Here is a 20,590-nt window from a genome sequence, read left to right as displayed (position 1 = left end):
AGAAGTTAAGAGAGGAAGAGGAGGCGAATCAAGTAGAGAAGAAAAGGTAAAAGGTGTAGATGGAGAGATGATAATGGAAGAGAAGGCAGTAAGGGGAAGATGGGCAGAGTATTTTAGGGAGTTGCTATATGTGAAGGAGGATAGGGAGGGAAAGATAGTTGCAGTGGGAAGTGCTAAGAAAATAACCGTGATGAGTGAGGATGATGGAGGAGAAATAAGGAAGGATGAAGTCAAGGCAGTTGTTAAGATGATGAGAGCAGGTAAGGCACCTGGTCTGGATGGATGCCATGCAGAATGTCTCAAAAAAGGAAGTACAGTGATGGTGGACTGGCTGGTGAGGTTATTTAATGTTTGTTTTTGAGAGGGTAGAGTGCCGGAGGACTGGAGGAGTGCCTGTATAGTTACACATTACAAGGGAAAAGGGGACAAGTGTGAGTGTAGTAGTTTCAGAGGGATCAGCTTGTTAACTGTAGTTGGGAAGGCTTATGGGAGGGTCTTGATTGAGAGGATTAGGAGAGGAACAGAGGGAGAAATTGGTGATAAACAGAGGGATTAGCTTGTTAAGTGTAGTTGGGAAGTCAGCATTAAGGGAGAGCGACTGGAGGAAGTGGATAGTTTTGGATACTTGGGTGCGAATGTGGCAGGAAAGGGTGGAGTGGAGGTGGAGGTAGAATGTAGATTGAGAGAAGCAAGTAAATGCCTTGGTGGATTAAAAAGTGTAATGAGGAATAGACATTTGGGAATGGATGCTAAGAGGAGATTATATGAAGGAGTGATTGTGCCAACAGCACTGTATGGGGCAGAAACATGGAACATAATAGAGGAAGAGAGGAGTTTGAATGTGTTTGAGATGAGGTGTCTGAGAAGTATGATAGGGGTTACTAGGCTGGATAGAGTGAGAAATGAGGAGGTGAGGAGGAGAACGGGGGTGGTAAGGAAGTTGGGAGATAGGGTGGATGAAAGAGTTTTGGGATGGTCTGGACATATGGAAAGAATGAGTGAAGAAAGGTTAGTAAAAGAGGTATGAAAGGCAGATGTGGAAGGAGTGAACATGAGGGGGTGACCTAGGATGAGATGGATGGATGGGGTGAAAGGGGCTTTGGGGAAGAGGGGAATGTCTGTTGAGGAAGGATGAGAGAGGACAGAAGATAGGGGTGAATGGAGAAGGGTTGTATATGATGTGATGCATGGGGTGGAGTAGGTGGGGGAATGGGGGGAGGTAGTATGTGTGAGAAAAATGTGACGCAGCCCGAAGGGATTTCTCCCTGTCTTCTCCTTTCCTGCTTGAGGGGACGGAGTGGGGGGTTTGCCGATTTAATGAAGCAGCCTTGCTGTGGATGTGCTGTGTCTTGCGACACTGCCTCTGACCCAGGGCAGTGGACAAGATGTAGGGATGACCCATCATCCAGTAGGTGCCAAGATAAGAGGGAGGGTGGAGGGGAGTGGAGTGTATTAGGGATGGAATGGGTGGGAATGGTTTTTATGTCTTTTTCTTTTTGGCTACCTCCCTTGTAAGGGGGAAAAATCCTTTGGTATATGTATAATATATAATATGATATATAGTATAAACAATGCAATACAATATAATAAAATATAATGTACATACATACATATACCAAGGCTTTTTCCCCCTTACAAGGGGGGTAGCCAAAAGAAAAAGGCATAAAACCATTCCCACCCCTTCCATCCCTGAATACACGCTACTCCCCTCCACCCTCCCTCTTATTTTAGCACCTCCTGGATGACAGGTCATCCTTGCACCCTGTCCACTGCCCTGGGTCAGAGGCAGTGTCGCAAGGCACAGCACATCTACAGCAAGGCTGCTTCATTAAATCGGCGACCCCCCCCTCTCCGTCCCCTCATGCAGAAAAGGAGAAGACGGGGAGAAAACCCTTCGGGCTGCGTCAAATTTGTCTCACACATACTACCTCACCCACCATCCCCCCACTCATTCCACCTCATGCATCACAACATCATCCATATACAACCATTCTCCATCACCCCTGTCTTCTGTCCTCTCCCGTCCTTCCTCAACAGACATTCCCCTCTTCCCCAAAGCCCCCTTCACCCTATCCATCCATCTCATCTTAGGACGTTCCCTCATGTTCACTTCCTCCACATCTACCTTCCATAGCTCTTTTACTAGTCTTTCTTCATTCATTCTTTCCATGTGTCCAAACCATTCTAATACTCTTTCATCAACCCTATCTCCCTACTCCCTTGATGTAATATAATATAGTATAATATAATATTATTATAATATAATATAAAATAATGCAATATAACATAATAAATAATATAATATGATATAATGAAATATAATTTATAATATAATATAATACAATATAATATGTAATATAATGTAATATATATAATATACATACATACATATTACAAAGGCTTTTTCCCCCTTACATGGGGGGGTAGCCAAAAAGAAAAAGGTATATAAACCACTCCCACCTATTCCATTTCCTAAATATTCCACTCCCCTCCACCCTCCCTCTTATCTTGGCACCTCCTGGATGATGGGTCCTCCTTGCATCCTGTCCACTGCCCTGGGTCAGATGCAGTGTCGCAAGACACACCACATCCACAGCTAGGCCGCTTCATAAAATCGGCGACCTCCCTCTACATCCCCTCATGCAGAAAAGGAGAAGACGGGGAGATATCCCTTCGGGCTGTGTCAATTTTTTTTTTCTCATACATACTTCCTCACCCCCCATCCCTCACCCACTCCCCCTCATGCATCACAGTATCATCCATACACAACCCTTCTCCATTCACCCCTATCTTCTGTCCTCTCCCGTCCTTCCTTAACAGACATTCCTCTCTTTTTTAAAGCCCCTTTCACCCCATCTATCCATCTCATCCTAGGACGCCCCCTCATATTCACTCCTTCCACCTCTGCCTTCCACACTTCTTTTACTAATCTTTCTTCACTCATTCTTTCCATGTGTCCCCTCTCCGTCCTCCCCTGCAAAAAAGGAGAAGACAGGGAGAAATCCCTCGGGCTGCATCACATTTTTCTCACATATACTACCTCAACACCCCATCCCCACCCATTCCACCTCATGCATCACAACATCATCCATATACAACCATTTTCCATTCACCCCTGTCTTCTGTCCTCTCCCGTCCTTTCTCAACAGACATTCCCCTCTTTCCCAGAGCCCCTTTCACCCTATCCATCCATCTCATCCTAGGTCGCCCCCTCATGTTCACTACCTCCATATTTGCCTTCCATACCTCTTTTACTAGTCTTTCTTCACTCATTCTTTCCATGTGTCCAAACCATTCCAATACTCTTTCATCAACCCTATCTCCCAACTCCCTTACCACCCCCGTTCTCCTCCTCACCTCCTCATTTCTCACTCTATCCAGCCTAGTAACCCCTATCATACTTCTCAGACACCTCATCTCAAACACATTCAAACTCCTTCTCTCTTATGTTCCATGTTTCTGCCCCATACAGTGCTGTCAGCACAATCACTCCTTCATATAATCTCCTCTTAGCATCCATTCCCAAATGTCTATTTCTCATTACATTTTTTAATTCACCAAGGCATTTACTCATTTCTCTCAATCTACATTCTACCACCACCTCCACTCTCTTTCCTGCCACATTTGCACCCAAGTATCTAAAACTATCCACTTCCTCCAGTCTTTCACCCTTTATGCTCATTTCCAGCCTGCTGTCACTCTCTCCCCTTGTACATCTCATCACCTTACTTTTGCCCACATTTATCTTCAGCTTCCTTCTTTCACACACCTTCTCAAACTCTGTCACTAACTTCCTCAATCCCTCCTCTGATCCTGCTACAAGCACAGTGTCGTCAGCAAACAATAACTGGCTCACCTCCCATTTTTCTCCATTTTCTTTAACCATCTCCAACCCCTGACCCACCACCCTTGCATTCACCTCTCGCACAACCCCATCCATGTAAAGACTGAACAGCCAGGGCGACATAACACATCCCTGACGAAGTCCCACCTTTACCTCAAACCATTCACTCTCCATTTCTAATCCTAACACAAGCTCTACTACTCTCATAAAAACTCTTGACTGCTCTTAACAGCTTTCCTCCTATCCCATATATCTGCAGTACCTCCCACAGTGCCTTCCTGTCTACCCTGTCATAAGCCTTTTCCATATCCATAAAAGCCAAAAAAAAAATATCCTTACCTTTTCCTATAGCTTTCTCACATATCTGTCTTATCACAAAAAACAGATCTACACAACCCCTACCTGTCCTAAAACCACACTGTTCTTCACCAAATACTCCCTCTGTTCCTCCCCTAATCCTCTCAGTCAAGACCCTCCCATAAGCCTTCCCAACTACACTCAACAAGCTGATCCCTCTGAAACTACTACACTCACACTTTTCCCCCTTTTCCTTGTCTACCTGTAGCTCCAAAAGGGGACATTCCTAAAAAAAGTAAAGGCATGATATAATATTAATACATGATATAGTATATAACACAATATAAGATAATATAAAATATAATAAAGTATAATATAATATAATACAATATAATATGGTATTATGTAATAATTATTTGATTATTATTTATTATTATTCATCATCAGGGATGTGTTATGTCACCCAGGCTGTTCAATTTATACATGGATGGGATGGTGCGAGAGGTAAATGCAAGGGTAAGGGATTGGAGATGGTGAAAGAAAAAGGAGAAAAATGGGAGATAATCCAGTTGTTGTTTGCTGATGACACTGTGCTTGTAGTAGGATCAGAGGAGGGATTGAGGAAGTTAGTGATAGAGTTTGAGAAGGTGTGCGAAAGAAGGAAGTTGAAGATAAATGTGGGTAAAAGGTGATGAGATGTACAAAGGGAGAAAGTGGCAGCAGCCTAGATGTGAATATTAAGGGAGAGAGACTGAAGGAAGTGGATAGCATAAGATACTTGGGTGCGAATGTGGTAGGAAAGGGAGGAGTGGAGGTGGAGGTAGAATGTAGATTGAGAGAAGTGAGTAAATGCTTTGGGGGGTTAAAAATGGAATGCGAAATAGACATTTGGGAACGGATGCTAAGAGGAGATTGTATGAAGGATTTGAAACTTTCAGTCCAACAGTTGGTTGTCAGGTGCCGTTTGTGCTTCTTTTGTTGCTTTCAAGTGGTCACAGGTCAGCCCACTCCATTTTCTTTATTCTTGGTTCGGTTTGCCATCTGGGCAGTGGAGTGGTTGGTGGAGACTTGGCCCTGGTACATGAGGTCGCTGTGGTTAGGCTGATTTTTAGAATCAGATGCATAACAAGACACCAGCAACAGCTCTTCAGACTTGGACATATGTGGAAGAGAGTTTGTTTTGGTCCAGGTACACAGCTTCATTAATGAACGTAGGTAATTTATTGCATACTGTGAAAATGGATGAGTTGGTAACTGAACTCGGAAGCCTGCACACCAAAATACATTACTCAATAACTTGTCCAGGAGGCAGATTGTGGTAGTACCGGTAAAACAACATCAGTATATACAATGGGAAAACACAATTTATTTTCACTGGAATAAATAAAACTCACTGGATTAAAGTTCTTTTTATATCCCCACATAAGTAAAAACAGCTTCCCTATCTAGCTAGGATGTGTCCCTGTGGGGGAAGAGGGGGGGGGGTCACAATGGACACAAGATACGGGTAAGGGATGCTAGTGTGTGAGGCGGCAGTTGCTGGTCTTGTAAGGCTAACAGAAGTGCAATTGGGTTATCAGCATCTGGAAGAAAGAAACAAAAGTTAGACATATGATTCTTTTTCCTTCCTTTTTGTCTAAGACAATATTTCTAAACCTTCAAATGGTGAAGAGCATGAGCCTCTTTACATTCACATAATGAAATGTTACAGAGACACACTAAGTTAGGTATGGTTTAGTTGGTTAGATTAGAATTACCCACTCATTTTTTACTTCCCCACCCAAAACCCCCAATTCCCAGCTCCCAAAATTGTGATGGGGATGGGGTGGCATACTTTGAAAACAAAGCAATTCTAACAGAAATTTCATAGAACTAAAGAGTCATAGAATCATCCACAATGGCATAAAACCCAATTTCTATTTTGAAAACTTGAATATTTCACCAATATAATTGTACGGGGGTGCACAACTTGAAAATGCAACATTTTCGACAAAATTATCATAGAAGAAAAGTGTCTTAGAATTGTCCAAAACAGTAGAAAACATGTTTTTGAAACAAAATTTTCTGCAGGTGCAATTTTGGATATTTTCCAACCATAGTGTAATAATTGCATTAAGGTAACTAAGTAGATCATGAGACACAATTAGAAACAATGCAAATGTTAATGTGGTGATTGATTAGTGAAGAAATAATGTGTCATAGATCAGTTTGTTATATACGTTAAGTATGAAGCCAGTGATGGAAGCTGGACACATATCATATGTATAGGGAGTGAATGTTCTGTTCATGTTACTGGGAAGCTCAGCTATCAGTCTATGTTTAGCACTCATTCCACCAGCACCTTAGTGTTGCTTGTGATCATATATTCTCTAAACTTGTGTTCAGATAAATTTGTGATTTTTTCAGTGCAAAGTTTACTAACCTTTACAAGAATGTTACTGAAAAAAAAAAAAAAAAAAAAAAAGACAGGGATAAGAGAAAACAAATAACTTTAGAAGTGAAACATGAAATCATTGAGAAGCAAGAACAAGGTGTAAGTGTGGCTGACCTAGCACACACATACAGTCTGACTACAACAACAAATTCCACTATCCTCAAGAACAAGGACAAGATTAATGATATACAGTAGCCGCGAAAAGTTTGGGCACAAAATTATAGGCGCCCCAACTTTCCCCTAAACTCAAAACATGCGAAAAATACAACTTTCCACCCAAACTTTTCGCTATTTTTCAATGCTAGCGTTTGTACCCGTATTTAGCCGAGACAATACACACTATTTGGCAACTCTGTTTAGGCGCACTCGATGTCACATGGAGTCAGTTTCTAAACATCTCTCACGGAGAGTAGTCTTTTTTTTGCGGTGGTCTCTGTTTTTGTGCCTTGATATCTCCGTAATGGGAAGTGGTAAAGAGCTGGAAAGAGACACAGTTGTTACAATCATAACCCTCTATAAGGAGGGTTATAAGTGTAAAGATATTGCTACTCGTGTGGGAATTGGAGTGCATCAGGTGCAAAAGTGGACCAAGAAATTTCGAGACGAAGGAAGTGACATCATTCGTACTCCAAAGCATCGCTCTGGTCGGCCAAGGAAGATATCAAATCATACTTCTACGGTTCTAACTGCCTCCTACAGTTATTAGGAGGCAGTTACAATTTCTTGGTCCACTTTTGCACTTGACGCACTCCAATTCCCACACGAGTAGCAATATCTTTACACTTATAACCCTCCTTATAGAGGGTTATGATTGTAACAACTGTGTCTCTTTCCAGCTCTTTACCACTTCCCATTACGGAGATATCAAGGCACAAAAACAGAGACCACCGCAAAAAAAAAAGACTACTCTCCGTGAGAGATGTTTAGAAACTGACTCCATGTGACATCGAGTGCGCCTAAACAGAGTTGCCAAATAGTGTGTATTGTCTCAGCTAAATACGGGTACAAACGCTAGCATTGAAAAATAGCGAAAAGTTTGGGTGAAAAGTTGTATTTTTCGCATGTTTTGAGTTTAGGGGAAAGTTGGGGCGCCTATAATTTTGCGCCCAAACTTTTTGCGGCTACTGTAGATGCATCAAAGTGAGTGACAAGAATATTTATGCAATGGCCACATATTCTTGATGATGTTGAAAGGTTGCTTCTCACATGGATCAACAAGAAGCAAATGCAAGGAAACACTATCAATGACAGCATCATTTGTGAGGAGAAAGTAATTTTTGCAGACCTCATTAAGAAAATGCCAGGAGCAGCAATGGACAAAGAAGCATTCAAAGCAAGCCATAGGTGTTTCAAGAAGTTTAAAAGAAGAACTGGCATCCACAACATTGTGAGGCATGGCAAAGCAACAAGCTCTGACACAAAGGCAGCAGAGAACATCATCGGAGACTTTAGGAAACTTGTGGATTCTCAGAGTTACCTGCTGCAGCACATTTTTCATTGCAATGAGACGGGTCTTTTCTGGAGGAAGATACCTAAACAAACCTATGTAACAGTGAGGAGATGGCATTGCCTGGCCACAAGCCAATGAAAGACCATCTCATGCTGTCGTTTTGTGCCAATGCAAGTGGCAATTTGAAAGTGAAACCGCTGCTCGTTTACCATTCAGAAAATCCACAAGCCTTCAAGAAGTGTAAAGTCCTGAGGAACAGGCTAAGTGTGATGTGGAGGTCCAACAGCAAGGCTTGGGTGACACATGATCTTTTAACTGATTTGATCCTTGAGGTATCTGGTCCTTCTGTCAAAAAATATTTGCTTGAGATGAATCTGCCACTTCATGCCTTGATTGTTATGGACAGTGTTCCTACCCATCCTCCATGTATAGAAGATGATCTCCTTGATGAATTGAAATTCATCAATATCCAGTTCTTGCCTCCCAACAATCTCTTTTACTCCAGGCCATGGACCAAAAGGTCATCTCAAACTTTAAGAATCTCTACACTAAATCACTCTTCATGGATTGTTTTGAGGTGACTGAAGGGACCAATCTCACTCCCAGAGAGTTTTGGAAAGACCACTTCCAGATCATTGCCTACCTGAAGATGATCAATAAGGCATGGGAGGGGTCACTAAGAGATTCCTTATTTTGGTTTGGAAGAAGCTTTTGCTGAACAGCATTGTAGAATGCTATTATGAGGGGTTTGAGTCAGTGCCTATGGAGCCTATAGTCAATGAGACTGTGTCTTTGGCCAAGATCATGGGGCTGGAGGTGGATAACAACAACATCAATGAGATTGTGGCAGAGTATAGACAGGAGCTGACCACTGAGGAGCTTATGGAGTTGCATTCTGTTTCAGTTATAGAGGAGATTTTGTCAGAGGAGGAGAGGTAACAGCCTAAGCAGAGCAACAACCATCCAGTACAATAAAGGTGATGCTTAAAGCATGGGAAATTGTCTCATAATACATTGAGAAGTATCATATAATGAAGCAGTGGCTATGTGTGCTACAAATTTTATAATAATGTTGTGTTGCATTTTTGCCAAATTTTGAAGTATAGACAAAAACAAATGTCTCTGCACTGCTTTCTAGTGAAAAAAGATCATAACAAAAGTGCTAGTTGTGCCAATGTTTCTAAAAGATTTAGAGCTAGTGAGTCAGTCAAGACTATTATAGAAGCAAGTGAAGAGGAATCTCCCTTGGAATATTTTCCTCCTTCACCTCAATAATCCTTCCCCTATCTCCATCTCCCTTTTTTCATAAATTGCAACAGTATCTATACATACTTTTATTTTATTTTACTTATTATATTATTCTTTCCCAGGTTCACTGCACATTAAAATCTTATTTTATGCATTAACAATTTAAAAAACTATTTTAGATATTACAATTTAGTTTGGGGTATTTCTTCTTAAGCATGGAACGCATTATCATATTTTACAATGGTTCATGTGGGAAAAATTGTTTCGCTTGAGTGTTTCATATTAGGAGTAAGATTCAGAAATGTATTATACTAAGCAAGGTTCCACTGTACAGTGCTCGTCACAGTATTACGCCGGCCACCCCACACACACCAAAACACAAAGGTACTTCATAGGAAACTAATAAATAAGATAGAGTCAAAAGGTGGCATCAGAGGAAAATTATTGGAATGGATGAAAGACTTCCTGATTGGGAGGAAAATGAGAGTTGTAATTAGAGAAAAATTCTCCAACTGGGAAGAAGTAAAAAGCGGTGTCCCGCAAGGATCAGTACTGGCCCCGATCATATTCGCTGTATACATTAATGACATGAATGAAGGCGTGGAGTGCTATATTAATTTTTTTTGCAGATGATGCAAAATTACTTAAGAAGGTAAAAACGGAAGAGGACTGCAACTCATTGCAACAAGATCTGGACACAATATGGAATTGGACTCAAAAGTGGGAAGTAAAATTCAATATTAAGAAATGCAGTATAATGGAATTTGGAAAGAGTAGAAACAGAATATCAAAAGATTACAGAATTGGGGAAGAAAAAAAAAATATATGAAAAAGATCTTGGAGTGATGATTGGAAAGGACATGAAACCAGATAAGCATATAAATAAGATGTTCGGAGAAACCTACAACTTATTGAGAGCAATCAAAGTGGCATTTACTTATATGGACAAAGAAATGATAAGGAAAATACTAACTATACTAATAAGACCAAAACTTGAGTACGCAGCATCACTTTGGGCACCCAGTACCAAAAAGAATATTAAGAAACTAGAAAGATTACAAAGAGCGACAACTATCCAAATTGAACCTACCAACTCTGGAACATAGAAGAGAAAGAGGAGATTTGCTAACTATCTACAGAATAATGAAAGGAATGGAAGTTTTAGACAGGAACGACCTATTAGTGTGGGAAAACGGTAAAACAAGAGGACACGGAAAAAAATTGAAAAAGGATAGTTATAGAAAAAACTTGAAAAGGAACAGTTTCCCATACAGAGCGATAAATATATGGAACAAATTAGACAACAAAACAGCATGTGCTAACACTATACAAGATTTTAAGATAAAACTTGATGCGGAGAGATACAAAGACGGATCACCACAAGCATAGCTCCCCTCCCGTATATTACAACTAGGTAAATACAAACCATAAAAATGTATTTGCACACTTGCCAAGGTTCTAATACTTGGTGCTGCCTCCCTTATGCTTCACCATATCCCTCAGCTGTTGAGGAAGATTCTCACACAAATTCCTGAGGGTCTGGGGAGGTATATTAATACATGCCTCACATACAGCAGACTCAAGCTGTGGAGTAGAACTAATATTCTTGCCCATCAAACTTTGCTTCACTACTGACCGCAGGTTTTCAATTGGGTTCAGGTCAGGGGAATTGCCTGATAAGTCATTAAAGAAGCTCACATCATAGTCCTTAAGCCACTCAACTACAGATCTGGGGGTGTGACAGTGTGCCATCCTGCATAAATATTGTAGTCCCACACTTGTCAAATGCATCAGGTAAATTGTCACACAACATACATACATATATATCCCAAGGGCTTTTTCCCCCTTACAAGGGAGGTAGCCAAAAAACATTCCCACCCATTCCATCCCTAATACACTCCACTCCCCTCCACCCTCTACCCTCCCTCTTATCATGGCACCTCCTGGATGATGGGTCATCCCTGTACCTTGTCTACTGCCCTGGGTCAGAAGCAGTGTCGCAAGACACAGCACATCCACAGCAAGGCCGCTTCATCAAATCAGCGACCCCCCCTCTCCGTCCTCTCATGCAAAAAAGGAGAAGACAGGGAGAAATCCCTTCGGGCTGCATCACATTTTCTCACATATACTACCTCACCCACCCATCCCTCCACCCATTCCACCTCATGCATCACAACATCATCCATATACAACCATTTTCCATTCACCCGTCTTCTGTCCTCTCTCATCCTTCCTCAACAGACATTCCCCTCTTCCCCAGAGCCCCTTTCACCCCATCCATCCATCTCATCTTAGGTCACCCCCTCATGTTCACTCCCCCCATATCTGCTTTCCACACCTCTTTTACTAGTCTTTCTTCACTCATTCTTTCCATGTGTCCAAACCATTCCAATACTCTTTCATCCACCCTATCTCCCAACTCCCTTACCATCCCCGTTCTCCTCCTCATTTCTCACTCTATCCAGCCTAGTAACCCCTATCATACTTCTCAGACACCTCATCTCAAACACATTCAAACTCCTTCCCCCTTCCTCTCTTATGTTCTATGTTTCTGCCTCATACACTGCTGTTGGCACAATCACTCTTTCATACAATCTCCTCTTAGCATCCATTCCCAAATGTCTATTTCTCATTGCACTTTTTAATCCACCAAGGCATTTACTCGCTTCTCTCAACCTACATTCTACCTCCACCTCCACTCCTCCCTTTCCTGCCACATTTGCACCCAAGTATCTAAAACTATCCACTTCCTCCAGTCACTCTCCCTTAATGCTCACTTTCAGTCTGCTGCCACTTTCACCCCTTGTGCATCTCATCACCTTACTTTTACCCACATTTATCTTCAACTTCTTTCACATACTCTCCCAAACTCTGTCACCAACTTCCTCAATCCCTCCTCTGATCCTACTACAAGCACAGTGTTGTCAGCAAACAACAACTGGCTCACCTCCCACTTCTCCTTTTCCTTTAACCATCTCCAATCCCTGACCCACCACCCTTGCATTTACCTCTTGCACCACCCCATCCATGTAAAGATTGAACAGCCAGGGCGACATAACACATCCCTGACGAAGTCCCACCTTTACCTCGAACCACTCACTCTCTCCATTTCTAATCCTGACACATGCTCTACTACTCTCGTAAAAACTCCTGACAGCTCCTAAAAGCTTTCCTCCTATCCTGTACATCTCCAAAACCTGCCACTGTGTATAAGAGGCTAGTAGATTGAGGTAGACAAGTAGGTAGATAGAGGGGTAGGTGGCAAGAAATTCATTTTATGACTTGGATGTTTTGAAACAATGGCCGAGAGCAAGAGTTGCTGAGTTGCATAATCTCGTTCACCGCCTAAAGTTTGTAAACACCAGCCAGGTTATTGATAATGGTGCTGATGTGACGAAATGTAAACACTAAGCCACTCAAGCTTGTGACTAAGATTACTTGCGTAAGCAGTATTGCTTGAGACAGTATAAAAGCCTTTCTGATTGGAGAAAAGGGTGGAGGAGAGAAATTATTGGTGCATGGAGGTAAAGTCATGCCCTTAAAGGGTGGCACTTATTTGTAACGGTCAGAGTTATTGGATGAATTAAATAGTGACGTCAAAGCAGACTTGGCTTGGTGAGTGTAAAAAGGATCCCGGGTGGGAGTCCTCTGGTGTACTTAATCAAACTAAGTTGTAGAAGTGTAATATTATTCGGAAGAAATGAAGAAGAAAATTTACGTTTAATTCACCTTCATACTGAGTAATGGAACTTGACTAAAAGACTATATTACGAAAGAGGCATGGGGCCTACATATGATTGACTTACAATGCGATGAAAAGAAAGTGAAGAAAATTAAAAGTGAAAGAAGAATTATAATATCACAAGTGTTGGTAGCAGCGGAACTAACAGTGGTGGCGTGAGGGACGAACATCCTCTGAAGTGAGTTGAAAGTGAACGGGTACACCAATTGACTTTAAAAACAGTACATGCACCACAACCAAGCCTATGTTAATTTCAAGGACGAGGAGTCTTCATACTACGAGTGGAACAAGGCGAACTTTAAGGCAAACTTCAAGGCGATTTTCAAGGCGATCATCTACAAGACGATCTTCACTAAAAAGCAGCAGTTAACTGACGAGGAACGACGAGGTTGACGTACGTAAGGAAGACTAACGTGGAGGCAGTCAAGTCAAATCAACTTACTGATGGTATGAATATCACTAATAGTACAGTACTCAAGCACGAAATTCATACCTCAAATATAAACATTCCCAAATTCACCGGTGATGAAAACACCTTAGGAGTTAATAAGTTTCTTAACATGATAGATACTTTAATTGTAAGCAAAAATATAACAGATGAAAAAAGGAAAATAGACATTTTAAAGGAGAATGTAGATCCTGAGAAAGGTAGCAGAAACCTGTGTATAATATAGATGATTATATCTCAAATAGTATAAATACTTTTAAAAGTATTCACCAAAGAGTTAGGGAACATATGCAGGAGTATTCACAAGAGATGAAAAAGCAACAACACAAAATAGCACATAAACTAGAATTAAAAATAGGAGATTTAGTCATGGTCAAACTACATTCACCCTATAATAAACTTTCACCAAGGTACTCAGGTCCATATAGGGTAATTGATTCTGCAGGTGGAAATAAATACAAGCTCTTACACTTAGAAACTAGGAAAGAATTGATAGGCCATTTAGATGATATAAAGAAGGTTAGCTCACAGTTCTATGAAGATAATTGTTGTGATACCCTATGTATAAATTTTACTGAACCAGAAGAGTATAAGAAATATCTTAATGCTATAATATATGAATTGAATATTAATCTTGATACATTTTATAGATGAAGACAGCCATTTTATTTTTACTGTACTTGGTGAGTGCCCTGGACTGGAATCCAATTCATCCTGGAGCATTGGTACAACATCAAGGTAACCTAATAATGGTAGAATCTATTAGGATAGTTCTTGATTATAAAAACATAAACGTGATTAAGGATAATGTTGACTCCTTGAGAGTGAATTTGAAATTATTGAAAGAGAACATTTCCAGTAAAAATGTTTAAAAGAAACTTGAAAATAAGATAAATGAGACAGAACATAAACTTGATGTCATAGATAACTTTAAAAGAAATGGTAGACAAAAGAGAAGTGTGTTAGTGGTAACTTTAGGAGCTCTTGCTGGATTGGAAATATCCAATTTTGCCTCCCTTGCTGACTTAAAAATTTCTATGAATAAATTGAATGAGAAGGTTGCAGACATTGATAATTTACAACAAGTGTAAAGCACATTGAGGAACTGATCTCTGAAATTACAGATAATCTAGAGAATCTCAGTTTAAAACAAAGTGAACAGGAACATACAACACCTCTTTTCTTATTACTTAATACAATGCATTTGAAATTATCTGAGATGCAAATTCAGTTGGAATCCTTTGTGTAAGATTTAGTTCTAGCAAATTCTGGTCAAGTAACATCTCTTCTCCCAATACCTCAATTTATAAGAATAATTAACTCAGTAAAGAAGGACTGGAATTATAAATCTTTCTTTGATGAAGCTAATGTGGCATTCTATTACCCTTTATTAGCTGCATATTTAAATGTTTCCTCAGTGATAATAGAAATTCCTTTACTTCTAATTATAGAATCAATCTATACAAATTGATACCCTTCCCTATGGAGGTAAATGGTTGATTATAAGAAGTGGATGTTTCACTTGTAGATCCATTCAACTACATCCTTTCGGTAGACAACCTAAAGGAGAGCATGATCTCTAATGACAAATCAAATGATTGTAAAATCATTAATAAGAATCTTTACCTTTGTCATTCTTCCCTTTTTGTGTTTTGTGAAGCCTTTGAAAAACTCATGTGAAGCTTCTCTGGTTAGAAATGTGTCTGTGATGAATAATTGTCATTACAAGAAAATTTTGGTAGACCAGATTTCTCATAGTAACATACAAGGTTCCCATTATCTATTTTTCCCTAATAAGACAAAAAATTCTTTTAATTGTCCAGGTTTAAGTCCTAAATTGGAATTGGTTGAAGGTCTTATCTCAGTTTTTGACACCTGTGAATTACATGGAGGCATATTTTCCACTATTACTAATACCCTTAATACCATACATTTAACTGACGATTCATATATTTCAACCTTCAACATCACATTACCCAAAAACTCTCCCCCTTTGAAAATTAAGCAAAGATCATTGTCAAGATCTCCCTCAAATGATTATATATTCTACCAATTATATAGTTATTCTTAGTGTCCTCTTTTCTTCAATATTGGTGACTGCACTGACTTCAGTTTTTGTATTCAGGAGAATGTCTACGTTAAATTCTATTCGGCATATCTCTACCTGAATTATTAATCACATTTATGCATTTTGGAGGGCTTGCTTATTTCTTTGATATGTATATGTTAGACATGTTTTATTGATACCATTTAATATATGATGATTTTCAAGTATATATTAGCGAGCCCTGTAAGAGGGTACAAATAATTTGTCTGGACGACCAAGGGTAGCTGCCAAGCCCTGTAAGAGGCCGGTAGATTGAGGTAGACAAGTAGGTAGATAGAGGGGTAGGTGGCAAGAAATTCATTTTATGACTTGGATGTTTTGAAACAATGGCCGAGAGCAAGAGTTGCTGAGTTGCATAATCTCGTTCACCGCCTAAAGTTTGTAAACACCAGCCAGGGTATTGATATTGGTGCTGATGTGACGAAATGTAAACACCAAGTCACTCAAGCTTGTGACTAAGATTGCTTGCATAAGCAGTATTGCTTGAGATAGTATAACAGCCTTTCTGATTGGAGAAAAGGGTGGAGGAGAGAAATTATTGGTGCATGGAGGTAAAGTCACGCCCTTAAAGGGTGGCACATTTGTAATGGTCAAAGTTATTGGATGAATTAAATAGTGACTTCGAAGCAGACTTGGCTTGGTGAGTGTAAAAAGGATCCTGGGTGAGAGTCCTCTGGTGTACTTAAACTATGTTGTAGAAATGTAATATTATTCGGAAGAAATGAAGAAGAAAATTTACGTTCAATTCACCTTCGTACTGAGTAATGGAACTTGACTAAAAGAATACATTACAAAAGAGGCATGGGGCCTACATATGAGTGACTTACAATACAATGAAAAGAAAGTGAAGAAAATTAAAAGTGAAAGAAGAATTACAATATTACAAGTGTTGGTAGCAGTGGAACCCTGTCATAAGCCTTTTCCACATATCTGTCTTACCACAAAAATCTGATCTACACAACCCCTACCTGTCCTAAATCCACACTGTTCCTCACCAATTACTCCCTCTGTTCCTCTCCTAATGCTCTCAATCAAGATCCTCCCATAAGCCTTCCCTACTACACTCAACAAGCTAATCCCTCTAAAACTACTACACTCACATTTGTCCCCTTTTCCCTTGTAGAGTGGAACTATACAGGCACTCTACCCTCTCTCCAACAAACATTAAATAACCTCACCAGCCAGTCCACCATCACTGTACCCTCTTTTTTTTTAGACATTTTGCATGGCATCCATCCAGACCAGGTGCCTTACCTGCTTTCATCATCTTAACAACTGCCTTCACTTCATCCTTCCTTATTTCTCCTCCATTTTCCTCACTTATCACGGTCATTTTCTTAGCACTTCCCACTGCATTTATCTTTCCCTCCCTATACCTCCTTCACATTTAGCAACTCCCTAAAATATTCTGCCCATCTTCCTCTTACTGCATTCTCTTCCATTATCATCTCTCCATCTACACCTTTTACCTTTTCTTCTTTACTTGATTCATCTCCTCTTCCTCTCTTAATGTCTTTCCAAAACATGTTTTTATTACTTTCAAAATTTTCTGTCATACTCTTACCCCATTTCACATCTGCTCTCCTCTATGCCTCCTTGACCTTGTGCTTTACTTCTCTTTTCTTTTCTTTGTACCTCTCATATGACTCCCTTGTCCTATTTTGTAACCAATCTGTGAAAGCTCGCTTCTTCTCTTCTACAACCTTCTTTGTTTCATCATCCCACCATTCACTACCCTTCCTTCTATTTCCTCCTGTCCTTCTTGTTCTACACACCACCTTTGCACACTTAGTGACTCCCTCCTTGAACCATCCCCATTCCTCCTCCACACCTAGCTCTACTCTATCCTTCACTCTCTCACACTTCTCTTTCAGCTTCTTCTTGTACTCCTTCTCCTTTTCCTTTTCATGTAAAGAGTTCACTCTAAGCACCTCCCTACCTTTTGTCCCTTTCCTCTTTCTCCATCTATCCTCCACTCTGAACTTACCTTCCACCAAAAAATGATCTGATATTCCCCCACTCTCTCCCCTTAGCACATGTACATCCTTAACTCTTCCTATTATACTCCTATCTACCACTACATAGTCCATTAATGCTCTATTTACCACCCTTCCATCCGCCACCCTCTCCCATGTGTACTTATGCTTGACTTTCTTCCGAAATACTGTATTTGCTATCATCATCTCTCTAGACACATTTCCACCATCAACCCTCCACTACGTTTCTTTCCTGGAACTTCACATTTCCCAACCACTCCGTCAGTTGGTTTATTTCCTACCCTAGCATTAAGGTCTCCCAATACTACATTGACGTTCCTCCCTAATCCCTCTATGCACTCATTTAAATCTATCCAAAATGCCTCCCTTTCTTCTACACTCTTCTCACTACCAGGCCCATATACACTTACAAAAACCAACATCTTTCCCAGTTTCACCTTCATCCACATTATCCTTGAGGAAACCTCATTCCACTCCACTACATGTTTATCTATCTCTTCCCTTACTAGTATAGCCACCCCTTCTCTCCCTCTCCCTCTCTTCACTCTTGAATACCTCCCAATTACACTCCCAAACTCACACTTTCCCTTCCCTCTCAACTTAGTTTCACTCTAGGCTAACACATCCATCTTTTTTCTCACAAACATACTACCTATCTCTTCCCTTTTACTCTCATCTGTACCACATCCACGCACATTAAAAGACCCAAACCTTAGGGTGCTGGTTGGAAAACTCTTAGACCCTCTAATACCTTTACTTTTTTTTTTAGGAATGTCCCCTGTGGGGCTATAGGGAGAGGGATGCCTGGTCCCAACCCCTGTCCCATTTTTCTCACCTCTTACGATCCAAGTGGAAATACTTGGTGGCAGTATTCTTTTCCCCCCACCACAGGGTAGGCAAAACAAGGAAATGAAATTCAGAGAAATGGTATGGGACAGCAACAAGGGGTTGGGGGACAGCATAACGGAGGGACAGTAGCAGCATTATAAAAGTTTCATCATTTCTCTGTGAGCAGAGTCCTCCTCTATCACAGACAAAATTACTTTATCGAATACAGCAAGAAAATTAGATATTAGTTATGAAATTGTACAGAGGGGAGATAAGAATGAATGTGAATTTATGATTGTGGAGAAGAGCAGTTTTTTGCCCAACTTTACCGGAAGTAAAAGTTACTATCGATGGTTCGTGGAGTAAGAGAGGATTCACTTCCAAAGGCACCCACTGCTGGTTAAAATAAACCTCTTTCCAATGATTTAGATACCCCGAAGACCCCCAGCAGTGAGGTTTCATATGAAGAAACCGACAAATGTGCAAAAAAGCAAATTATATGATGGTGTCGTCTGTGCGTCGCCACTACTGTGATATACTTATACTTTAGTTTTTCATTATTTAAAGTACTTATAGTTAAAATATGTTGATGATTTTTACTGTATTTATCCATTATATAATAAGAATTAAGCCATGAAAAAGCAGTCAAATTGGTGAAACTATAAGCAAATTACAAATACATTTATATTTCAAGTCGTCATATCTCCGTTCGATATTTTTTTTACATTTTTTTAATCATAAAAAATCTAAAATACATCAGATTTAGATGAAACTTACAGGAAATATTACATTTAGTAACTGCTAGGGCCGGTCATTCAAATATTTTGAATAAGATGAAAGAGTTAGGAGTAATAATGGAAACAAGACCAAAAAAATGTAATTTTTCACGATTTTTGCCAGACATTAAAATTGAAATGCCTGTATGCAAAAGTATAAAGGAAATTGTCCAATTACTCAATGACCGGCCCTAGGTGTACCTACTGACTAATCACAGCCAAAATATAAAACAAATTGGTCCACGTATTATGATGCTGTACACTTTTAAATGTCGCTACTGGTATATGTACATGTGTACATACATCATTCTGTTTCACCTAAAATGTAGGCAACATGGATACCTATTTACCTGAGAAGTTTCAGCTCTTTACTCTAAATAGTTTAGAAAATGACCCCTAGGTGTCGCGTACCCCCTTAAGAAAAACTGAATCAATGGGTAGTACAAAGGATTACAAAGGCGGAGCATGCCGACAGGAGACCTTTTGATCCATATCTAGGTCGGATGCGAAAAAAAAATCATATTAATAATAAAATAATAAATAAAAACTATAATAATGTAAATAACAAATAAAATACATAAATAAATGCATAGGTATAGTTAAATAATAAACAAACAGGTAAATAGTAAATAATAACTGACATATAACTAATAATAAATGAAAATCAGACAGACAAAAGATAACAAAACAAAAACAAATAATATAAGATAAATTATAATCATTACAGCATCTTACTTAGGTATTTATCTAAATGATTCTTAAAGCTTCGAACTGAACTACATTGCACTACCTGTGCAGGAAGTTTATTCCATTCATTAACTACATGGATGGCAAAGCTGTTTCTACCCACTTCCAAATTGAATCTATTTCCGGACAGTTTGAGACCATTGTTTCTTGTCTGATTCTCATTCAATGTGAACATTTTGTCACTTTTGATGTTGTCAATTCCCTTTTAAATCTTAGAGACCTGTATCAAGTCACCTCTGAGTCTACGCTTTTTTAGGGAAAACAGATTCATGTGTTTTAGTCGATTTTCGTATGATTTATTTTTTATATTTGGAATCAGTTTTGTGGCTCGCCGTTGTACTTTTTCCAGTCTGTCAATGTCTTTAATGAGATTCGCTGACCATACGGAAACAGCATATTCCAAATGAGTGATGGACTTTTGAAATCAAAAGATCGCGCAATCAGTCCCAGAATCTTATTTGCTTTCTCAGAGGCTGAAATACACTGCTTGGATGATTTGAGGTCGTTACTGATAATTACGCCGAGATCTTTTTCACTATTGAAGGAAAGTTATTGGAATGGATGGAAGATTTCTTGAATGGGAGAAAAATGAGGGTAGTACTTAGAGACAAATACTCAACCTGGGAAGAAATGATAAGTAGAGTCCCACAAGGTTTGGTATTGGCTCCAATT

At 39.7% G+C, this 20,590-nt stretch overlaps 1 protein-coding gene across 2 annotated transcripts in view; it reads right to left on the bottom strand.

Annotated features, from left to right (window-relative positions):
* Nucleotides 1–5,539: 5,539 nt before the first annotated feature.
* shtd (anaphase promoting complex subunit 1) overlaps nt 5,540–20,590 on the bottom strand; it is a 443,338-nt gene continuing 428,287 nt past the window's right edge. For both annotated transcript variants that reach the window (XM_076179508.1, XM_076179509.1), the window contains exon 21: nt 5,540–5,724. In XM_076179508.1, the coding sequence (XP_076035623.1) occupies nt 5,627–5,724 (98 nt within the window). In that variant the 3' untranslated portion in view covers nt 5,540–5,626. The remainder of the gene's footprint in view (nt 5,725–20,590) is intronic.

Source organism: Oratosquilla oratoria, chromosome 42 (assembly GCF_046742065.1).
Source record: "Oratosquilla oratoria isolate Oo_2021 chromosome 42, ASM4674206v1, whole genome shotgun sequence".
NCBI classification, from domain to species: domain Eukaryota; kingdom Metazoa; phylum Arthropoda; class Malacostraca; order Stomatopoda; family Squillidae; genus Oratosquilla; species Oratosquilla oratoria.
Note: the sequence above shows the minus strand (reverse complement) of the source record. Positions and strands in the feature narration are given on the sequence as shown.